The sequence below is a fragment of the Miscanthus floridulus genome, chromosome 2 (genome assembly GCF_019320115.1).
Source record: "Miscanthus floridulus cultivar M001 chromosome 2, ASM1932011v1, whole genome shotgun sequence".
Classification (NCBI taxonomy): domain Eukaryota; kingdom Viridiplantae; phylum Streptophyta; class Magnoliopsida; order Poales; family Poaceae; genus Miscanthus; species Miscanthus floridulus.
In genome coordinates this window covers 5,728,399-5,749,672 of record NC_089581.1, presented here as the reverse complement: position 1 = coordinate 5,749,672, position 21,274 = coordinate 5,728,399, and the positions used below count along the sequence as shown (strand labels likewise).

General features: G+C 50.4%; 3 protein-coding genes and 1 pseudogene across 4 annotated transcripts; 2 read left to right on the top strand and 2 right to left on the bottom strand.

The window, feature by feature from the left end:
• Positions 1–1,782: 1,782 nt before the first annotated feature.
• LOC136537745 (uncharacterized) lies at positions 1,783–2,342 on the top strand. The gene has a single exon (XM_066529704.1). The coding sequence runs from the start codon at positions 1,853–1,855 to the stop codon at positions 2,276–2,278; it is 426 nt and encodes a 141-aa protein (XP_066385801.1). The 5' UTR covers positions 1,783–1,852; the 3' UTR covers positions 2,279–2,342.
• Positions 2,343–4,577: 2,235 nt separating this feature from the next.
• Positions 4,578–12,632, top strand: LOC136537743 (uncharacterized; annotated as a pseudogene).
• Positions 12,633–12,776: 144 nt separating this feature from the next.
• On the bottom strand, positions 12,777–13,811 carry LOC136537744 (protein LURP-one-related 15-like). The gene is made up of 2 exons (XM_066529702.1): positions 13,205–13,811; positions 12,777–13,080 (listed from the first exon to the last, which is right to left on the bottom strand). The coding sequence occupies exons 1-2, from the start codon at positions 13,688–13,690 to the stop codon at positions 12,946–12,948; spliced, it is 621 nt and encodes a 206-aa protein (XP_066385799.1). The 5' UTR covers positions 13,691–13,811; the 3' UTR covers positions 12,777–12,945.
• Positions 13,812–18,910: 5,099 nt separating this feature from the next.
• On the bottom strand, positions 18,911–20,170 carry LOC136537742 (protein LURP-one-related 15-like). Of its 2 annotated transcripts, XM_066529701.1 has the most exons (3): positions 19,698–20,170; positions 19,378–19,611; positions 18,911–19,301 (listed from the first exon to the last, which is right to left on the bottom strand). In XM_066529701.1, the coding sequence occupies exons 1-3, from the start codon at positions 19,965–19,967 to the stop codon at positions 19,167–19,169; spliced, it is 639 nt and encodes a 212-aa protein (XP_066385798.1). In that variant the 5' UTR covers positions 19,968–20,170; the 3' UTR covers positions 18,911–19,166. The 2 variants fall into 2 exon arrangements, with proteins under 2 accessions (XP_066385798.1, XP_066385797.1); XM_066529700.1 differs by having other exon boundaries at positions 18,911–19,611.
• Between the last annotated feature and the right edge of the window lie 1,104 nt (positions 20,171–21,274).

Genomic DNA, 21,274 nt, shown 5'->3' with positions numbered 1-21,274 from the left:
GACAATAGCGTTTATGCGAAGTTCAAGAATAAAAAAATCTTTTTCGTATTCTGTGTATAGATGGCATCCTACTCACTAGTAGTAATGTTAATCTGCCATTGGAGAAGAAGTTCTTATCCTCAAGTTTCAATATGAATAATCTTGGTGAAGCGTCATTGGTTCTAGAAATTGAAATTCATCGAGATAGAAAAAAATGGGGTATTAGGACTATCGTAAATGCATACTTAGAAAAGATTATAAAGAAATAAAGTATGCATGCGAGTAAACCTATACCAACTCCTATAGTCAAGGATAATAGTTTTAGGAACTTTAGTATTCAAAAAACCGATATGAGATCGATCAAATCAATATGATTTCATATGCTTCTGCTGTTGGAAGCTTGATGAGTGTACAAGTACAAGTAAGAACTTACCCTGACGTAGTTTACGTATCCGGGATATTTTGGTAGAAGTCCAGTTCAGATATAGATAACTGGAATGGAGTTAAGAATGTCTTGCAATTTTGCAAAGTATCGTAGGCCTCATGCTGAGTAAGAAAGAACAAGTACTCTCAAATAATTGTGGGTACAAGTATTAATTTTTGGTGAGATATGTAGTAAAATCCACAGTAGTTGTTAACACTCGCAGTTGAAGTATTATTGTGGAAAAGCTCCAAAGAAACAGTTATGGTGTTATCAATGATGCATACCATAGCATAACTTGTCATGAGGCTTCAGGAACAGACAAAAGTGGTTAAGGAAATATGTATCCGGATTTAACAATGGTAGTCAACAACAATAATTATTTTAAGTAGTTAACTCCTAAGACAACATATCAAGTGTGCTGCTAAACACATTGATATTAAGTTATATGTTGTAAAGAAGAAAATCCAGAATCATTTTAAAAGCATTGAGCATATGAGTGCCAAGCAAGTACTTGTAGATCCGCTTACCAAATGCTAACCACCCAGTGCATTCAGAGAACACACAATCGACATGTGTTTACGGAAAAGCCTATGATCTTTGGATACTAAGAGACTAGTTGAGAATCTGTTTCAAAATAGAGACGTGCATTGTAGATGTTAAATCTAATGGCAACTGACCGTGACGATCAGACACGCTCTATGCACTGATCTGTGATGGAATGAAAAAAGATAAAGTAAGTTGAGTTTAAGTCATAAGGTGAGATTAAGGGGGAGAATGTTAGGTTGATCTCCACCAAGTTGGCTCAACGGCTAATTGGGCCCTTGATCCGCGCCCTGATCGGGGACGCTCAACCTTACTCCTGACTGATGGGCTCCCGTTGCGCAGCATCATAAATAGGACGTGGGGCTAGGCTAAAGACACAAGATTGACCACAGCCGCCGGTGCCCCCCACCGACGACCTAACTCTAGACCGATCCCGCGGGTGTGCTGTGAGTGACGGGAAACTCCATCGCAGTCGCCACCGCCACTGGACCACGCCACCACTGCGTTGCTACCTCTACTCCAACACTCGAGGTCACGTCGCTGGTACTTCGTTGACGGCGCAATGGCCGCGACTACCATTTGATGAGGTACATTAACGAGTCCTTTATGTAAGTTGAGTTTATCGAATTGAATCGGAGCAAGCTAGCTTCCAACTCACGCTCTCCGGTATCCTCATGTTCCTGCCTGCGTGGCCAGCAGCAGCTTCGTACCGGATCCAGCCTAGCACAAGTCAAAGCATCACTGCATATATAAAGTCCTAAGCTTCTCTTGCTCCGGCGCCGAGCGCTGCAAAGCTTTGCGAGCATTGCAAGCGTGATGCTCGGCGTCGGGTGGTTTTCAGGGGAATCATCACGCTGTTTCGTGTGAAATTCCTGCCGCAGCTGAAATAAAGCTACGCTTTTGCTCATGGATCCCAAGCAGCAGCAGCTCGCTCTGCGGCCGATCTCCACGAGGAGAGCCGGCAGCGTCGCCGGCGAGGTGGCCACAGCGATGGAGCGGTCGAGCCTGGCCACCGCGTCGTTCCGGGTGTACTACAGCCTGCGCCCCGGCGCCGTGCCGTTCCTGTGGGAGTCCAAGCCCGGCACGCCCAAGAGCGGCGGCGGCGGCGCCACGGCTGCCGTGTCGCCCGCGCCCGCCGAGATGACGGCGGCTCATCATCAACTCCCGCCAATATCGCCGCCGCCGTCGTACCACTCGTCCCAGCTGAAGAAGGGGAGGAGGTGCCGGCCAAGGGCGTCGTGCCAGGCGGCGGCTGGCCTCGTGAGGGCGCTGCTCGCCGTGCTCGGCATCAGGAGGAGGTCGCATCGGCGCCCACCAGCGTCTCTTGTTTGAGTTCATGTCGACTCTTGTTTGCCGCGCGCTTACTGCACAGGGACATCAAGCTCATACAAATAACAGTATATACATATACATATACTATACTACTATACAGTGGTACATAGCTAATTCTGTTTTTGCAATAGATAGTTTTCTTATATCGTGCTCCCTCCGTTCTAAGTATTAAGTCAGTTTTGATTTTTTTACATCAAATTTGCTATGTATTTAGACATTATATCTTGATACATAACAGAATCGATGTAACAAAAAAAAAGTCAAAGCGACTTATAATTTGGAACGTATAGAGTATACGTGAACCAAGACTCCAAGAGTAGATCGATTGCTTATGTATGACATTTAAATTAAGGTGGTGCATTAGCTGTGATTAAATTCTATGTTATCTTTTATATTCATCTCTAAGTACCAATATATAATAATATTTATTCGTAATAAAAAGAAAAAAAATTAGTGATGACGGTTCTTATAGGGAAGCCATGAGCACCTGTCGTGTATTATTCACGACACTTTCTCCATATAGCATCCAAGAAACAGTCGAAAAGAAAAACTTCCGCATAAAACTAGAGAAAATGTTATATGATGCTTGAGTGTTTTAGAGCCCCCTAGCAGTCTAGCACATGATTTTGTAGCCACTCGATTTTAACGTACGCCGTTGTATCTTGCTATTGGATTTCGTTAGAATTGGTTTTGACTAGTGGCCATTAATAAGTAATCATTCGTTCCAAATTATAAATCGTTTTGACTTTTTTAGAGGGAGTAGTAACTAGGTTTTGACCGGTTCAAAGTGGATTGTAACCTGGTTTAGTTGAAATTGGTTACTTATGGGCCTATGGGGTTTGGTTTAAACTGGGTTTGGTTATTGGGTCAGGTTCTAACTCGTTTAAAATGGTTTTTGTGATTGGTTTAAACTAAGTGTGGTTGGAAATAGGTTCGAATTGGTTTCTAACTGATTCGAACCGAATCTGGTAGGAACTAGATGCTCCTTGGTCTGATTGGATTTGATTCTAACAGGTTCGTTCTAGGTGAATTGAGACACGAGGCTGCTAGGCCTGCTTCCAACCGGGACTAACAACCCTTAAATTTGTATCCGACACTCTCTAAATCGTGTGTCACATTAAAAAAACTCGATTTATGTTGGCTTACGTTTTCAGTTGTTTTGTGGATCTTGACAACCGAGTGCTACTTGCCTCTAAAACACTCGAATATAAGGGAGACAACCTTCTAAATCTGCATAAGAAATATAATTATCTCTTGCATTGGATGCTTATATATAGATATATGTCGATATTTGCGATAGGTGTTCAGGGCTACTCACGAGGATTATTCCTATATTTTTTCTTAAAAAAAACACGGTAGTTGATCTTCTTCTTTTTCTTCTCTCCTCCTCTAAGACAAGGATTTACTTGCCTCTGAGGGCTACTTTGGAAACTCAAATCCTCTTAACTTCCCTAGGAAATTCATGGGTATATCATTTGAAGAACTTATTTAGTTCTTTATATGGAGGTTTTTCATCCCTAGGTGTGCGGTGTGCCTCCCCGTTCTCTTCCAAATTAGCCCTAAAACTTGTTAGGCTTTCTCTTCGGTTTTGCGCTCAACAAGTCAGCTGTAGGCCCAATAGCAGAGTTGCACGTTGTGACTGGGCCAAACGTCAATAGCACGACGGGCCTTTCTGATTTGGACAGTTGGCATCTTTTCTGGGTGACAGAGCTTGGGCTTCAAGAAAACCAGCCCAAACAGCCCATAATGCACTGCATCGTACAAATACGGTGTTCAATACGAAATTGCTTTTACGAGGAAAAAAATGCATTTTCCATTTTATAAAATGTTATATTACCGACAAGAGTAGGAGTATAATACATGGTATGTTTGTTCGGAAAAGGAATACAGTAAATACTACAGTATACAGCTGGCCGAGTCGGCTAGTTGTTGTGCTTTTACGAAGAAAGAATCACAAGAAGAGGCCCTGTTTGGTTGGTCTTTTGGCTTTGGCTTTTGGCCCTAAAAGACAAAAGACTAACCAAAGAGGCTGCTTTTTTAGAAGCAGCTGCTTTTCCGTAGTACATTTTTGAAAGCTGGTTTGACCCTGCTTTTGGCTTTTGGCTTTCTGCTTTTCAAAATTGGTGGAATAAAAAGCTCTTTCATAGTTGTTTCAAAAGAGATAAAGATAGAAGGTATATTTTATACTTATTTAACCAAACAGTTTTCAGCTTTCCCACAGCTCACAGCCCACAGCGGCTTTTTCCCAAACCTTCAACTTCCTAGTCACGTCTTTCTCCGTCTCGAGAGCTGTAGAGCCGCGCGCGCACCCAATCAAGCGCCGCCCGCCTCGTCCCCGCGCGCGGCACGCAGTTGTTCTTCAAGTGATGCCTCCGCTTCGGCGCGGATCAGCTCCCGTTTCCCCGTTCATGGCCGGCCGCGGTGAGAAGAAACCGGCGAATTCCACCCCGCCGCGGAAGGGCGGTTCCCCTCACGGATCGGTAAGTGCAGCGATGGTCCAACCTCTCTCGGCCGCCAAAACGCCGATCGCCCCACAATTTTCGGCCCCTAACGCTTGGGCTTCGCCGCTGTTGATTGCTATACAACGTAGTGCTGCTGGATCGCAAAAATAACGCCATGTTGTGTGGTGCGGCGGTTTTGGTGTTCACGTGGGTTAGTTTCTTATTCGCTGCATGTTCGTGGTTTGATAGGAGGTGGGAATTTGTTTTTTTAATGTTGAATGGTTTACCAATGGTTCCGTGGTTTACCACTTTTTTAAGTGGGAATTTGTGAACCATCTCTTTTCTAAACCTTTTTCTAGGGGGACGCACAAGCACTGTCCTTTCTCTGCAATTAGGACATTGAATATTTATGCTTGCTTGTACAATATATGAGTTGCAGTTTTATAGTTGAACTGGAACAACAAGATGTATGATCCTCAAATTTGAGAATTGTCTGATTAGTGATTAATTCTAAATTTGAATTCAGGTAATGCTGGATATTGTAGGTATATTTTTGACAAACCTCAATTTCTTTTTCATGCTTCTCATAATCCATTTTTACCTTTAGGTCTATGGAAGCTCTTCGGCACCTCGAAAACAGGCTGCCTGTACATTCTCTCCTTCGGTTAGCAGCAAAGATTCACTGCAAAAGTTGGTTACACCAGTTCATCCACAGAAACCTGTAGACTCCATAAGCAGTCAGTGTAGTACAGGATCTGACTCTGGAGCTGCCCCACTTGATATATCCATGAGTGCTAACAAATGCACTGTCAAGTTAAAACCTTCTATACTCGAGACACATGAGAAAAAAGGCGAGACAGGGAATGTTCCAAGGATGTAGCTCCATTGCAATTGAGACCTGAGATGGTTCTGTTGACAAGATTCATAAAGCCTAATGATCAGGTATGACTATGTTTACACATGTTATTTGTAAAGTAATCTGCTGCTCTTCCTCTGTACGCGCGGTAGAGGCGGGCGTCGAAAGGGCTCACTTGCTGCTGTATTGTAGCCACGGCAGGGGCAGGCGCCGAAAGGCTTCCATGCCGCACTGTAGCCACAACAGAGGCATGCGCCAAAGTCAGTCCTGCTGTCACATCTAGTCACTGTAGCAGCATGGCAGCTTGGCAATGTCTGTGTAATAGAATTAGATGGGTAGAGTTGTATATATAGCTTCCCACTACAACTCAGTAAAACGAGAGAATTCGGTTTACCACATCCAGAAGCAGAGCTTTCGGCCAGCGCTGGGCTTGTGATGTGTGTGAGTTGTTCTCAATATCTTCTTCTCTCTCTAGCCATAGTGAGTGAGTGTGCTGGTAAGCTTACTACTTACCTGCGCAGGACAGCCGAGGGACCAACAAGTGGTATCAGAGCTGTACAAGCGCCGTCGTCGGACTAACCGCTGGCGATGACGGACGGTTCAGAGATGGACGACAGCAGCGGCGCTGCCGTGGCTGCCCAACCACGACAGGAGGTCGTCGTACGCACGGTGCGGGAGGTCAATGGCACCAGTTGGTCGATGCTGACTCGCACCAACTATGGCGAGTGGGCGGTGACCATGAAGGTCAAGCTCAGAGCCCGACGACTCTAGAATGCCATTGACAAGGGCACCGAAAACAAAGAATACGACATGTCAGTATTAGAGGCTATCATCGCTGCTATGCCAGCGGAGTACAAGGAGCCGTTGGAGACGAAGAACTCTGCTAAGGAGGCGTGGGAGGCCATTGCAGCGATGCACGTTGGCTCCGACCGCGCAAAGAAGGCGACGGCCCAGCTGCTGAAGCAGGAGTACGCCAACCTCAAGTTCGAGGATGGTGACTTGATGGAGGACTTCTCCCTCCGCCTGCAATCGCTCATCAGCAAGCTAAGGAGCCATGGCGTCACCATCGACGAAGAAGAGGCGATCTTCAAGTACCTCCACTCCATGCCGATGAAGTACATCCAGATCACTCTCTCCATAGAGACGATGCTGGACTTGTCCATCCTCACCATTGAGGATATGATAGACCGTCTGCGGGCGGTGGATGAGCACATAGAGCAGGCCACAACAACCACGGATAGCGATAGGTTGCTGTTGACAGAGGAGTGGGCTGCCGGAATAAAGGAGAAGAAGTTCGGGGAAGCCTCATCCAGCCGTTGTAGCGATGGCAAGCGCCGCGGCAAGGCTTCTTCGAAGAAGAAGAAGGTCAACCCCAATGCCTGCCGGCGCTGCGGGAAGACGGGTCATTAGACAGATGAGTGCCCAAATCGCAAGTAGGAGAAGAAGGTTGAGGCTCATTTAGCGCAGGCTGATGAGGATGATGAGGCCACTCTCCTGATGGTGACGTTCTGTGCACTGCACGACGTTGAGGCTAAGGAGAAGGGAGAGGTGATGGCGGTGAAAGGGCACGGCAAGGCTTCGAAGGCTGTCAACCTCGATGAACCATGTGCCCAAGTCAACCTCGGACGTGTGGGCGACGAGAAGGAACAGCGGTGGTACCTGGACTTCTGTGCCAACAACCACATGACGGGCTCCAAGGAAGCCTTCTCTGAGCTCGACGACAACGTGACCGGCATGGTGAAGTTCGGTGACGGCTCAAGGGTGGCGATCCGAGGGCGCGACACCATCATCTTCAGGTGCTAGAACGGCGAGCACCGCACGCTGACAGATGTATATTACATCCCGCAACTGAGTTCAAGCATCATCAGCATCGGACAGCTAGACTAGCGTGGATGCGAGGTACTGATCGAGAGTGGGATCCTGAAGATTCGGGATCAGGAGCAGCGTCTTCTCACGAAGGTAAAACACTCACATAATCGATTGTACCTGCTTGACTTAAAGGTGGAGCAGCCGGTGTGCCTGGCAGCACGGCATACCTAGGAGCCATGGCTGTGGCATGACCGGTTCGGCCATCTCAGCTTCCACGCGCTCGGTCGGCTGGAGAAGATGGCCCGAGGGCTACCCCACATCAAGCATGCAGGCGAGCTGTGTGACAGCAGCCTAGCCGGGAAGCAGAGGAGGCTGTCATTCCCAAAGTCGGCCAAGTATCGCACGGTGGACGCTCTCGAGCTTGTCCACGGTGATCTCTGCAGGCCAATCACGCCAGCCACAAACGATGGTTGACGGTACTTCCTCCTACTCGTGGATGATTGCAGTTGCTATATGTGGCTGCAACTCCTGACGAGCAAGGACTAGGCGACAGAGGTGATCAAGAAGTTCAACGCACATGCGGAGGCGGAGAGCGGCAAGAAGTTGCGCATGCTGCGGACTGATTGCGGTGGCGAATTCACTTCGGTGGAGTTCGTTGTGTACTGTGCGGATCAGGGTGTGGTGTAATGCCATACCACACTGTACTGGCCATAGCAGAATGGCGTGGTGGAGCAGTGGAACCAGATGGTGGTCGGCATGGCTCGATCCATGATGAAGGCCAAAAGCATGCCGATAAAGTTTTAGGGAGAGGTGGTGACCACGGCGGTGTTTATCCTCAACCGCGCGCCCACCAAGGCCCTGAATGGCAAGATGCCTTTTGAAGCTTGGTATGGGCGCAAGCCAAGTGTGTCCTTCCTCTAGACATTTGGCTGCATCAGCCACATCAGGAAGATAAAGCCGGTCCTCACCAAGCTGGAGGATAGGAGCACACCGATGGTGCTCCTGGGCTACGAGGAAGGTACCAAGACGTACCAGCTCTATGACGCACGAGGAGGCAAGGTGATTGTCTCGTGCAATGTCGTGTTCGATGAGAAGGTGGCCTGAGACTGGGACAGTCCGGGTACGAGGGAAGCTGGCGGCTTCACTAGCACCTTTGTCGTCTAGCACTTGGTCATCCACGATGGTGGAGACGCTAAAGAGGAGGTGCCGATCACTCTAGGAACAGAGCCGAACACTCCTAGGGCAGTGCTGAGCACTCCAGGAGGGGGGCAAGCACTCTAGGAGTGGTGCAAAGCGGTCCTGCAGTGGTGTCAACCACTCCAGGACAGGAGCCGAACGCTCCTGTAGCGGAGCCGAGAGGTCTTGTAGTGGTGTCGATCACTCTAAGACTGGTGCCGAGCACTCCTGCAGTGGTGCCAACTACTTTAGGAGTGGTGACGAGCGGTCTAGGTGCTGTGCTGACCACTCCGGCAGAACAGGAGACTCCATCGACGCCGATGGAGTTCGCCTCACCTCCAAGCGATATCACCAAGTTCGTGGATGCCTTCCACGACGGTGAGGAGGTGTGGTTCCATAGACTCGACGACATCGTCGGCGGCATAGGGTCTTTAGGCTTGGCGGGACGGCTGCTCAATGAGCCAGAGCTGCTTCTCATAAGTGCAGAGGAACCACCCACGTTCGCGTAGGCCGAGCACGATGCAAATTGACGATGGGCGATGCTGGCGGAGATGAAGGCGATCAAGGAAAATAAGACTTGGGAGCTCGTTGATCCACCTCTAGGATGCCATCCGATCGGCCTAGAGTGGGTATACAAGGTCAAGCGGGACAAGCGCGGCGCTATTGTCAAGCACAAGGCGCGCCTCGTCACCAGAGGCTTTGTCCAGCGCGAGGGCATCGACTTTGAGAAAGTCTTTGCGCCGGTAGCGCGCATAAAGTCTATCCGACTGCTGCTAGCTTTGGCAGCAGCGAAGGACTGATGCGTCCATTAGCTGGACATAAAATCAGCCTTCCTCAACGGCGAGGTGGCGGAGACGGTCTTCGTCAGGCAACCTTTGGGTTTCGCCATCAAGGGAGCGAAGCATAGGGTGCTCCGACTGTGCAAGACGCTCTATGGGCTGTGGCAGGCCCCACGAGCGTGGAACGCCAAGCTTGACGCCACACTGGGCGAGCTTGGGTTTACGCGGTGCGCAGCCGAGCACACGCTCTACACGCGGCGATGGGGGAAGGAGGAGCTTATCGTCGGCGTGTATGTGGATGACTTGATCGTCACCGGTGCGCGTGTGGTGGACATTGATAGATTCAAGCGTGAGATGGCGGCTCATTTTCGAATGAGCGATCTTGGCACGCTCTCCTACTACCTCGGCATCATGGTGAGAAAGGGGAAGGAGGCACTCATGTTCGGTCAGAATGCGTACGCCTCGAAGCTGTTGGAGCGGAGCGGCATGGCTGATTGCAAGCCTTGCGTGACTCCGATAGAGGAGCGACTGAAGCTGACGAAGGCCAGTATCGCGCGCGAAGGTAGATGCAACACTCTACGAGAGCATCATCGACGGTCTGCGCTACCTAGTCCACATGAGGCCGGATATTGTGTTCGCCGTGGGCTACGTCAGCCGATTCATGGAGGATCCCCGAGAGGATCACTGGGCCACGGTATAGCGGTTGCTGCGCTACATCAAGAGGACAGTGGGTTAGGAGATCGTCTTCTCTAAGACCGGCGGAAGTGGGCTGCAGCTCACTGTGTTCAGCGATGCAGACATGTTGGGGGGACATCGACGGACGGTGGAGCACCTCTGGCGTGCTTGTCTTCCTGGGGTCGGCTCTAATCTCATAGCTGTCGCTAAAACAGAAGGTGGTGGCGCTGTCCATGTACGAGGCAGAGTACGTGGCGGCGACCACAGCGGCGTGCCAAGCTGTGTGGCTGCGTCGGATGCTGGGCAAGCTGACCGATGTGGAAACTCACCCACCAGCACTGATGCCCTCGCGAAGAATCCGGTTCTCCACAACCGGGGCAAGCATATCGACGTCAAGTTCCACTTCCTCAGGGACTGTGTCGATGGAGGATAGATCGTCATCGAGTTCGTCGAAACTGGTCGGCAACTCACGGCCGTCCTCACCAAACCGCTCGGCCGTCTTCGATTCACGGAGCTGAAGATGATGATCAGCATGGTGGATGTTCTAGGGTTAGCAACAGGATTAGAGAAAGAATTATAAAGTAATCTACTGTTTTCCCTCTGTACGCGCGGCAGGGGCAGGCGCCGAAAGGGCTCACCTGCTGCTGCTGTAGCCGCAGCAGGGCCAGACGTCGAAAGGCTCCCCTGACGCACTATAGACACAACAGGGACAGGCGCCAAAGTCAGCCCTGCTGTCACATCTAGTCACTGTAGCAGTCTGACAGCCTGGCAATGCATGTGTACTAGGATTAGATGAGTAGAATTGTATATATAGCTTTCCACTGTAACTTAGTAAAAAGATAGAGTTCAGTTTTGCACATTCAGATGCAGAGTTTTCGGGCAGCGCTGGGCTTATGGTGTGTGAACTGTTCTCAATATCTTCTTCTACCTCTGGCCATAGTGAGTGAGTGTGCTGATAAGCTTACTGCTTTCCTATGCAGGGCAGCCGAGGGACCAACATTTTTGTTGTAATTACAGGGTCAATCATGCAGGCTTTATCTGAGCGTAAACTTCTTTTAAAAAAAACAAAAATAGCCCCTTATCTTTGCATAAACATCTTCTTGTTGAAAGTAGTATTTTATCTAAGGAAATAGTAATGTTTATGGGCAATATAAAGAGTATGAAATGTTATTCTCCATGCGATTTTTCTCCTTTTGAAAATTTGAGTGCTCATTTCTTTGTTGTCTTCAATGTCTCATCAGCATATTTTTCTGCAACTTGCATAAATCATAGGTTTCATATTTGCATCAATGTGTGTGGTTTGTTGATTTGATTATTACGTCAACTAATGCACACTTACTGCTGAAAGTATATACCTGACGTTTTTATTGCTCATATCAGGTTAAAATTGTCAAACTTTGTCGGCAACTTGGTGTTGGTCCTGGCGGATTTTATAGACCTGGCTACCGAAATGGTGCTATGCTCAGACTGTGGATGATGTGCTTAGGGAAGAACTGGGATCCAAATTCATACTCATATGGAGATAGACGTCCGTTTGATGGTGCTCAACCACCGACCATACCAGAAGAATTCAAGAAGTTCGTTCAAGATGGCATCCAAGCTTCCAATGAATTTTTGAAACAACAAAAAGGAGCTGCCAATGCTGTGCAAGAAATCCCATCGATGTCACCGGATATCTGCCTTGTTAACTTCTACAACAGTAGTGGGAGGTTGTGTCTTCATCAGGTACAAAAGAAACTCTTTCTGTGTTGATATAATGCAAATATCAGTTTCAGAACATTGTAATTTCAATCTGAGATCAGTCTAGTCAATGATCTAAATCCTGGACTGCTACTTATTTTTTTTTAAAAAGGAATGGAAAACTTATTCCTGCTGAGCTAATTCGTTAAATGCTGTTTTTGGATGGATACCTGCAGTTCTGTAGGCAAGATAAAAGCAGAAGCTAGTTATTAGGCTTTACTTTTTTTTTCCTCCGAAATGTGAATTTCATGTTCTTAGGAATTTCTAGTATGGCGTCCTTAATTCCACTGATCCAACAATTGAAATGCCATATCTTGCGATCTTGTTTGGCGATTACTCACTGGATTGTACCATTGTGTTATTTGATAGGACAAAGACGAATCAAAGAGCAGCCTTGACAAGGGATTGCCTGTCGTTTCTTTTTCGATAGGCGAGACCGCAGAATTCTTGTATGGCGATGTTAGAGACGAAGAGAAGCTTTCAAAGGTTGATCTTGAATCTGGTGACGTCCTGATATTTGGTGGTAAGTCAAGGCTCATATTCCACGGGGTTTCCAATACCAAACCTAAAACGGCACCAAAGGGGCTGATGGACGAGACAAATCTTCGACCTGGGCGTCTGAATCTCACATTCAGGCAATACTAGGCAGGTTTCTTTTTTTACATAAACAGAGGGGGAAAACATTCCCCACCATGCATTGCATTGGAACAGCGAAGAACTTGCTGTTCGATCAGATGAAATTTTAGTACAGGGAATAGCAATTAAGCCATATAATTGAATCAAAGCAGATGCACCAAGAACTAACTACACTCGTAAAGGCTCATGATAGCTGGGTTACTTACAGTAGAGATCACTTATCATTTCTTATATTCCCGCATGTTCTTAGCTAAATGGTAGCAAGGAGATTTATCCAGTAACTCAAAACCACGACTTCATGTTTACTCACTTAGATGTTTGTTTTCATGGTCAAATTATTTTGCCTGCATCATGCATGTGAGCATTTGCCTATATGGGGACATACATCAATTTTTACAGTCTTTAATTGAAAATATAATCAAGTTCATACAGCACTGTTATACACATCAAAACTGAGAAAACACTTAGCCGGTGGAGATAGATTGAAAGGAACACGAGTGGCAGCAATTCTGATCTTTGACGTCTTCCTTGAGAAACAGAGGGGACCTCAACGTTCTACCTGTGGTGATGCATCTCGTCCAGAATAACGGTCAGTGCAAGGATGAACGCTCGGTCTATGCCTGGGCTGATCCTCGCAGTATACGTGTGCCTCCCGAGCAGTGCACCCCCTGCGGTGTTTTGGCGTGTGATCTGCAGGACAACCCACGGTATATCAAAATCGGTTACACTTACATGATGAGCTCAAATCAAATGTGAAAAATCATGAAAAAAATAGTATGGTTTAGGTCTTTAGGAGCTGAAAGGTGCTGCTCGCCTGAGCAATGGCGGCGTCGGAGGTGCCGCGACAGACGGTGCACGCGCCGTCGCAGTAGCTGCCTCGGATGACGAAGTCAGGCGCCTCCTCGCCGGCGGCGTTGCCGGCCAGGAAGACGTAGATCTTGGTCCTGATCTGGAACGCCGACGACTTCACCGCGGCGAAGAGCAGGTTCCTCCGGCTGGTGCTGTCCCCTCTGAACACCTCCCACCTGGTGTCCATGAAGTAGCCCGAGTCCTGCATGGTGAGCACCGGGCGGCGCGCGGCGTCGAGGAGGAGGGACTTGCGCAGGAGCGCGAACACCGCGGCCTCCACCTGCATCACCGCGGCGCCGGCGGCGTCCGTGACGGTGAAGTCGCGCCCTGTCAGGCTGATCGTCTTGGTCACCGCGAACGCCGTGGCCTCCAGCCCGCAGAACCGCGCGTCCACCACCGCCGTCACTGCCGGTGCCGGCGCCGGTGTCGTGGCTGGTGCTGGCGCATCCATCTTCTCCGAGTCCTGACCACCAGCCGGGAACCCGAGCGCGCGGTGCCTATATATCGTCGGCGTCGAGCCGACGAGGCAAATAACGATGTTGTGGTCTCCGGTCGGTTTGACTTTGACGCGGTCCGACGCCACGTCGGCGTGGGCCGGGGTCAGCAACCATTGGCGTCAGTAATCCAGCTGATCGCTTCCGGCCCACCAATCATATCGACCACTCATTGGCCAGCGTAAAGTCGGCCGGTCCATGAATGCGTACGTTCTACTCTCGACGCAACACGAACTTATCCTGCAAACGGAGCAGGAGAACACAACAGTCTTTTTTAGGGAACGGCTGCCGATCGTGTATTAACAAAGGAGAGTTACAAAACTAACAAAGAAAAAAACATATATACAGATGAGAGGCAGAGCGCCTAATAACATAAACACAGCTCAAGAAGCAAAAACATAATTACATTGATGGGACACACTCTCTCTCGAACACTTTAACTCCTTCAGCGCACTACAGCCTCGCCTCATCCCTAATCTTGGAAATGAAATGAGGTCTTCTACAAAAGAGTGGTGGCCGTTAAAAAAACTGTTAAGTTCCTTTCCATCCACAACTCTCAAGTAAGTAGTAACAATAGTGATCGGTGTTAGAATTAACATAGGGTTAGCTACTTATACAACAGGATCTCTAGTTCTATTTAGGATATCTATCTTAGGCTTAGATTAATTAGATCTCTCGGGTTATCTTCTGTCGAAATGTGCCAACAACTAAATATTTATAGTTTTATCGTGCGTTGTGATCAGATGTGGCCTAGCACTCAATGACACAGGATTTATACTGGTTTAGACAACGGGCCCTACGTCCAGTTGAGGTCGGTTGGTGACTTTATTCCTGAGCCCAGGTGCTCGAAGTTTGCTGTGGGGTTACAAACGAGTGAGGAATGAAGCGGGGGTGTAAAAGGCCCGGTCGGACTCTAATCCGAGTGGAAGAGAGTGACGGGGGCTCAAACATATGCTAAGTGTCGAAGCGTGTGCTCTGTGTGCGTCTCTATGTGCCCGAGCTTACGAGGTGTTGAGACTGTGTTCGGTAGCCTGTGTAGCCATCGAGTCCTCGAGTCCTCGGGTCGTCGTCTTTTAGGAGAGAGCGCATCCCCTTTTATAGTTGAAGGGGATGGCCTTACAAGTCAGAGAGAGAGAGTATGTGTATACGGGCGCTGCCTAGTCTTGTTGCCCACACCATCGGGTATGGAATGGCCGCCGTCGCCTGCCATACTGTTTACGCCGCCATCGCCACCACCTACTGTTCATACTCTATTTGTATCTGGCAGGCTGCACAGTGTTCTCTGGTACGGCAAACGATGCGCCCCCAATACTGTTTATGCTCTGACGCGTCTGGCAGGCTGTATAGTGTTCGTCTGGTACGACAAACGACGTCTCCCAAAACATTGTTTATGCTCTGACGCGTCTGGCTGGCTGTACAGTGTTCGTCTCACATGACCCGACGGCACCGTCCTGCAGGTGCGCAGGGCATGGCAGGGTACGGTCCTCGATATTGCGGTTGACTTGAGCGCCTTACCTTATCTACTACGCCTACTCCGTGGGCCCACATCGAGCGGGAGTCCCCGGTCGGTCGTTCCTAGTTGGCCCCGACCGTGTCAGTCGGGAAAGAGCAGCGAGCAGGGGGCCGGCGTATCCTCGGTCAGAGAAAGGGGGTTGGAGTCGGACTGCGGTCCCACCATGGCCAGGCTTTCCGGTCGGGGCTCCGACCAGATCTCCTGGCCAGAGGTGCCGGTCGGGGACCGGATCGTGGTATTGGCCTGTCATTGTGTATCTGGACCGGCTCAGGCACGTGCTGTCGCTGCGCCGTCTGCTGGACCGAGTTTTGTAGGGAAGCGGGTCCATTGGAGACCCCGGGTTTATGAACCCGACACCTTCATTAGTAGAGGAGGAAGTCATTACATTTTAGGTGTGAGGACCGTGCCTACGTGATGCGGGCATTGATGCAAAGAGGTGGTGATGTTGTATCCCGTAGTTGTACCTGTCGTCGATATCCTCCTGGCAGCGACGACTCCCTCCTAGGATCAACCTACGGTGGCGATGACCTTGTCAATGAGATCGGAGAAGGAGACGTGGGACGGCGGCCTTCCCCTTTACTCAAGTGCTCGATTAGATTGGGTACTTAGGGTTTGGGTCTGGCTAACCTCTCCTGTTTGTGTTGGCTACTGAGAGGGTTAGGGAACCTTCTTTTTATAAGCCTTGTATAAACCGTTGTTCCTTTTTGTGACTCTGATCAAGTCACGCACGTGAGGTTTCCCTACCGACTCGGTCTTTTGACCGTTCATGATATCAACCCAACAATCGGACCACTTTACCCAATAATCCAAGGGGCTTCCCCACCGTCAACCACCAACGTGAGATGGAACCAAGTCCCTACCAATGCCATGTGCACTAGAACTTTCCACCCACGGGTCAAAAACCTCGGCCCACGCCCACCTAATGATCCAATAGGGTTGGGTCGGATTGAGTTCGTCGGGTCGGGTAGCCCACGAATAGATCTAGGCTCAAGTAGTGCAAGAACGGTTCGCAATCCGCATAAAACCGATAATGAGAAAGCCTTTAGACAAATACTTTGTGTGAAGAGATTGGCTTCGAATTGCAGACTAGTTTCCTTTGCGTGCTATGCTCACTAGTTGGTCTGATATTGTATTTTGTTTCTTTTCTTATAGTTTGCAAGTCTTATGCCTTTTTTTTTATAGTTGTCTACCCAGCAACCATGTGTTTTATACAGTTTCAACATATGAATTTTTTTACACTATAGAATTAAGATCCAACAACCTCCAGCCTTCTTCTACCTCCAGACAATCACAAATCACAAGATCACAGATTCATAGATCCATATATCACAAAAAAAACTATTTTTTTCTATGCAAGGAGAAGAGAACAAATCCATGTGTTTTCGCTGTGGCCGGCGTGGTATTTTCGCGGTGGCCGGCGTGGTACTTTCGCTGCTACATGACGGACTGTTACATGACGGACTGCTACTTCTCCACCAGGCCCACCTGTCCAGCGTGGTATTTTCGCTGCTACGTGACGGACTGCTACACGACGGACCACGGCTGCCCACAGTTGAAAAGAGAGAGAGGGAGAGAGAGAAAATCTATGTGTTTTTTAGTGTTAAAATATATATGTGTTGTATAGCATTCCTGTTTTTTATATCTCTGTTGTGTACCATCTGTGGATCATAGAGGCTCTATTCCCTTATCTTAAAAAAAATATATCGTCGCTAGTAGATAGTACAATGCATCTCGTGGGCATAGTCGATGCCCGGACTCTGTACGCGTTCTTTCCCAGCAGCACGGTGGACCGCGGTGCGCCATGTTTGAATGGATGACGCGTCATGAACTCTGAAGGTCAGCGTTGCACTGATCTTTCAAAGGGGAAAAAGAAAATCTGGTCTGACACTCCGGCTGTGTTTTTTTCTCCTTCCAATAAAACTTCCAGCAACGCTTTTCTTTTGAAGAAAAAAGCAAAGCTACGGCCTAACTACTGACCGTTCTACCATGAGAGAATTTCTTCATTGCCACTAAAATCTATAGCAATTTCTTCGTTGCGATAAAAAAATTATAGATTTCCCTCGCTGTCATCTATTTGAAAATTTTGATCCCCTCATTGCCATTGCCGTTACATGGTTAGATATTATTTCCCTGGCTGCCATCTATATATATAATTTCTTCCCTTCACTGCCATTGATGAAACGGAGCGTCGTTTCCAGGTTCCCCAGCTAGCCCTGTTCACAGTTTGTCAACCAAACCGTCGTCACTAGTTTTATACGGGTTGTGGATTGGATTACTTTAGCACATCATCGTTTTAGATTCATTGAAGTCCGCGGCTGTCCGCCCAGCATAGCGAGGTGCATGTCCTAATGTGTGGCCGAGGCTTGGTCGTCGTTGCTGCTGGCACGTATCACGCCGCGCCGCTGCCTAGTAGAATTTGAAAGAGGACAATGTGTACGCGAAACTTTTGCTTCTCATGTCCGCTGGTTGGTTTATGGCCTGATAAGCCCGGGCTGAAATCAACGTACGAACGATCTTGCAAAAACGACGCAAAGCAGTTTAAAAAAAATGACGCAAAGCAAGCACTGGCGTTGACTTCGGCGTCCACGCACGAGCTCCCTGGCCAGTGCTCGCCCCCGAGACCTCGACCGTCGCGGACGGCGCCCCGCCCAGACCCGACGCACCGGCGCGGAAAGCGTCTCGCTCCGACGCGGAAGATGCCTCGCCTCGACTCCCCGATGGCCGACGCGGAAGACGTGACCCCTAACGCCGAAGCTGCCCAGGACCGACCCCCGACGCGGACGCCATCTAGGTTCAACGCCTCGACGCAGGGAGCGGCGCCGGATCGAATCGGATCGGTGACCCGCACGTCCGCCTCGACGCTTCGACGGTCGACGCCCCGTGCCATCGCCCTGGCGACCCGACGCATAGACCCCGTACCAACATCCCCGCATTACCGCCCTACCGACTGAAGGAGGCAGGACGATGGCGTGTCGCTGCCCCCACGGGAGCGCCTAGCTCGCTTTGCCGCAACCTCGCTAGTGCCGCGCGCTGGTCATCGCGGTCTCCGCGTGCCGCTCGCCGCTGTCCATGCGAGGTCTGCCGGCACCACAGCGCCTCACCATGCGCCGGCGCCGCTGTCGTGGCCCCGCACGCGAGCTCCTAGCTCGCTGCCACACGCAAGGTCCGCTCGTGCTACTCCCCGCGCGAGGTCTTCCCGCGCCGCCGCGGCCTCGCCATGAGCCGGCTCCGCCACTCGCCAGATGTCGCTGGACCTGTGCGCCGCTCGCCGCCATCCCCGGGTGCCAGCGTGTAGCTCTCTTTGCCGCGTGTTCGGTGCTGCCCTGCGCGCGCTGCACCTCGCCGCTTGTCGCGGCCTCGGGGATGGCAGCCCGACCATCGCGTCGCACTGCGGCAGTGGGGTGCGCTGCGGCGGCGAGCGCACCGCGACGGCGACAGCGACGGGGATGACGCGATCGTAACGGAGGTAAATGTAGGGCCCAGCTGTGAGCGACTATAACTTAATAGGTCTTAACGGAAATGGCAACTAGGGAAATACAAAAATTATTTGATGTCAATGAGGAAAATTTGAAAATTTTGATGACAATGAAGAAAGTTCTATAAATTTTAGTGGCAACGAGAGAATTCTCTCTTCTATCATACCAAGGTACTGGTACTTGTATCGTTGGCACAAAGTCATTCCTTGGGAGGTTCTTGTAGAAAGGGGACATTCTCAAATTGTACTAATCGTTGTGACAGCCTTGTCAAAGGCAAACCAATCACAACCCACAGGAAACCCCAAATGGAGCAACACCAATGGCGTCAAAATTACTACATTCTCCGTACTGCATAGACCCTGATGGGCCAAAAATTCAAATGAGCAGCAGAAGTGAAGGCGGCGGCCGGCGGGCTTGGAACCAAAACTGAAGCGTACATGCGTGTCATCGCTGGAAATGCATCTCGTCGAGGATGACGACGAGCGCGACGACAAAGGCGTAGTCGATGCCCGGGTTGACGGTGACGCTGTACGAATTCTTCCCCAGAAGCGCGCTCACCACGCTGAACCGCCGGTCTATCTGAGGCAAGCAACCAATCCATTCTCAGTTCAACTGTCCAAGAAAGCAAATGGGAAGGAGACACTTCCACGCTTGCCTTGGCGATGACGGTGTCCGAGTCGCCGAGGGAGACGGCGCAGGCGCCGTCGTGGTAGCTGCCGGTGATCCTGAAGTCGCAGGCCTGCTCGGCGTCGTTGCTGGCGAGGAAGACGCTGACCTTGGTGGACCCCCGCAGCTGGATCACGGACGGCTTCACCACGGTGAACATGAGGTCCCGCCGGCGGGTGCTGTCGCCCCGGAACACCTTCCACCGCGTGTTCAGCATCAGCGCCTGCGTTCCAAGCAGCCGCCCCCGCGCGTCAGGACAGGAGGACATGAGGAAACAGATCTGAGCGATAGATGAGGAAAGAAGGAAACCGATTCTTGGACGGTGAGGACAGGGCGGCGGTCGGCGTCGACGAGGACGCAGCGCCGGCGCAGGCTGAAGAGCACGCCGTCGACGCGCAGCACGAGGGCGCCCGTGGCCGCGTCCGTGACGGCGAAGTCGCTGCCGGACATGCTCAGCGCCTTGGCCACGGCCAGCGTCGCCGCGTCCGCCGCGCAGAACCGCGCGTCCACCACCGCCAGCGCCGGCACCGCCGCGTCCTCCATCTCCATATCCATCGCCGCCGCGGCGCGCGCAGGCATGGGCTAGGGAGGGCCGGACCGACGGCTGCGGCGAAGGAAAGCAGGGGCGAATGCGAATGCGTTGCGATGCGATGCGACCAGAGTCACCAGACTCGGCGCACGGAGGCGTCTTCCCCTCCTCGCCAAGTTTGACCAGGTGGGCGCTCGGACCCAGGCAGGTAGGTGCCTATAGTCTAGCAGCGGTACTGGCAATGGCAGCTCGGTTTCCAAATTTGACGATGATAAACAAACAAAGCAAGCAACTTGGCAAGCTGACAACACGGTTTCAGATTGCGCTGCTGCATCTAGATCTCAGATTCTTCTAATTAGGCCCCGTTTAGATCCAAAAATTTTTGGATTTTGGCTAATGTAGCGTATTTGGCAATTAGTGTCTAATTATGGACTAATTAGGTTCAAAAGTTTTGTCTCGCGATTTCTCACCCAACTGTGCAATTAGTTTTTTTTCGTCTACATTTAGTACTCCATGTATGTGCCGTAAGATTCAATGTAATGGGTACTATGCAATTTTTTTTGCCAACTAAACAGGCCCTTAATGATAGGAGGGGGAGAGGAGAAGGAATTCAGCAAAGACAAATCTACGTTCACTTCGTCAGGTAGTACACGTGTGAGCAGCAGAGGTGGAATGGAGCATGGACACGCTTTTCTCTAGTCCATTCTTTCTTTCGGCGTTCCTTTAATCTTTATTCATTCCCGTGTGATCTGATGATCACAGCTCGAGCTGTGTCATGGCACTCGAAAGGAGATTAATAATAAAGAACCCAATCCTCCGTGCGTAGTGGCTTTCTTTCCCTTTCTTCTTCTCTTTCCCCGAGAAACCAGCACTCTGACACATCGAAGGGGTTCGACAAGGTATGAACCAATCCGCCGTCCACTTCGGTGGCGGTCGCCGGTCGGCAGTCGTCAAGGCAGTTTTTTCAATGGGCCGACATGCCCGTGTCCGCGTTCCAAATCCGTGGCAAGCCCATGCACAAGACTAGGTCCATTCGCGTCCCAACCCACGGGCGCAGTGCAGTGTAGGAGGCCGGAATTTATCTGTGGAGGAAGGCGCACGGCCCAACCTGGCGGCGCGCTCCTTTCCTTTCCTGTTGGCCAGTGTCCGTCACTGACCGCTGGCACGTGCTCATCTCGTCTCCCTGCGGATCGAGCAGCTCCGCACGGTACGGCAGCCGGCAGGCAGCAGGGCGCCATGCATCCCCAGCTACCGCAGCAGCCAGCAGGTAAAGAAGAGTAAGGGCGGCGGCAGTGGCCAGTGGCGACCGCCCGCCCGGTCCCGGGCTCCCGGCGACAAGGCGCGCGCTAACGTCCAA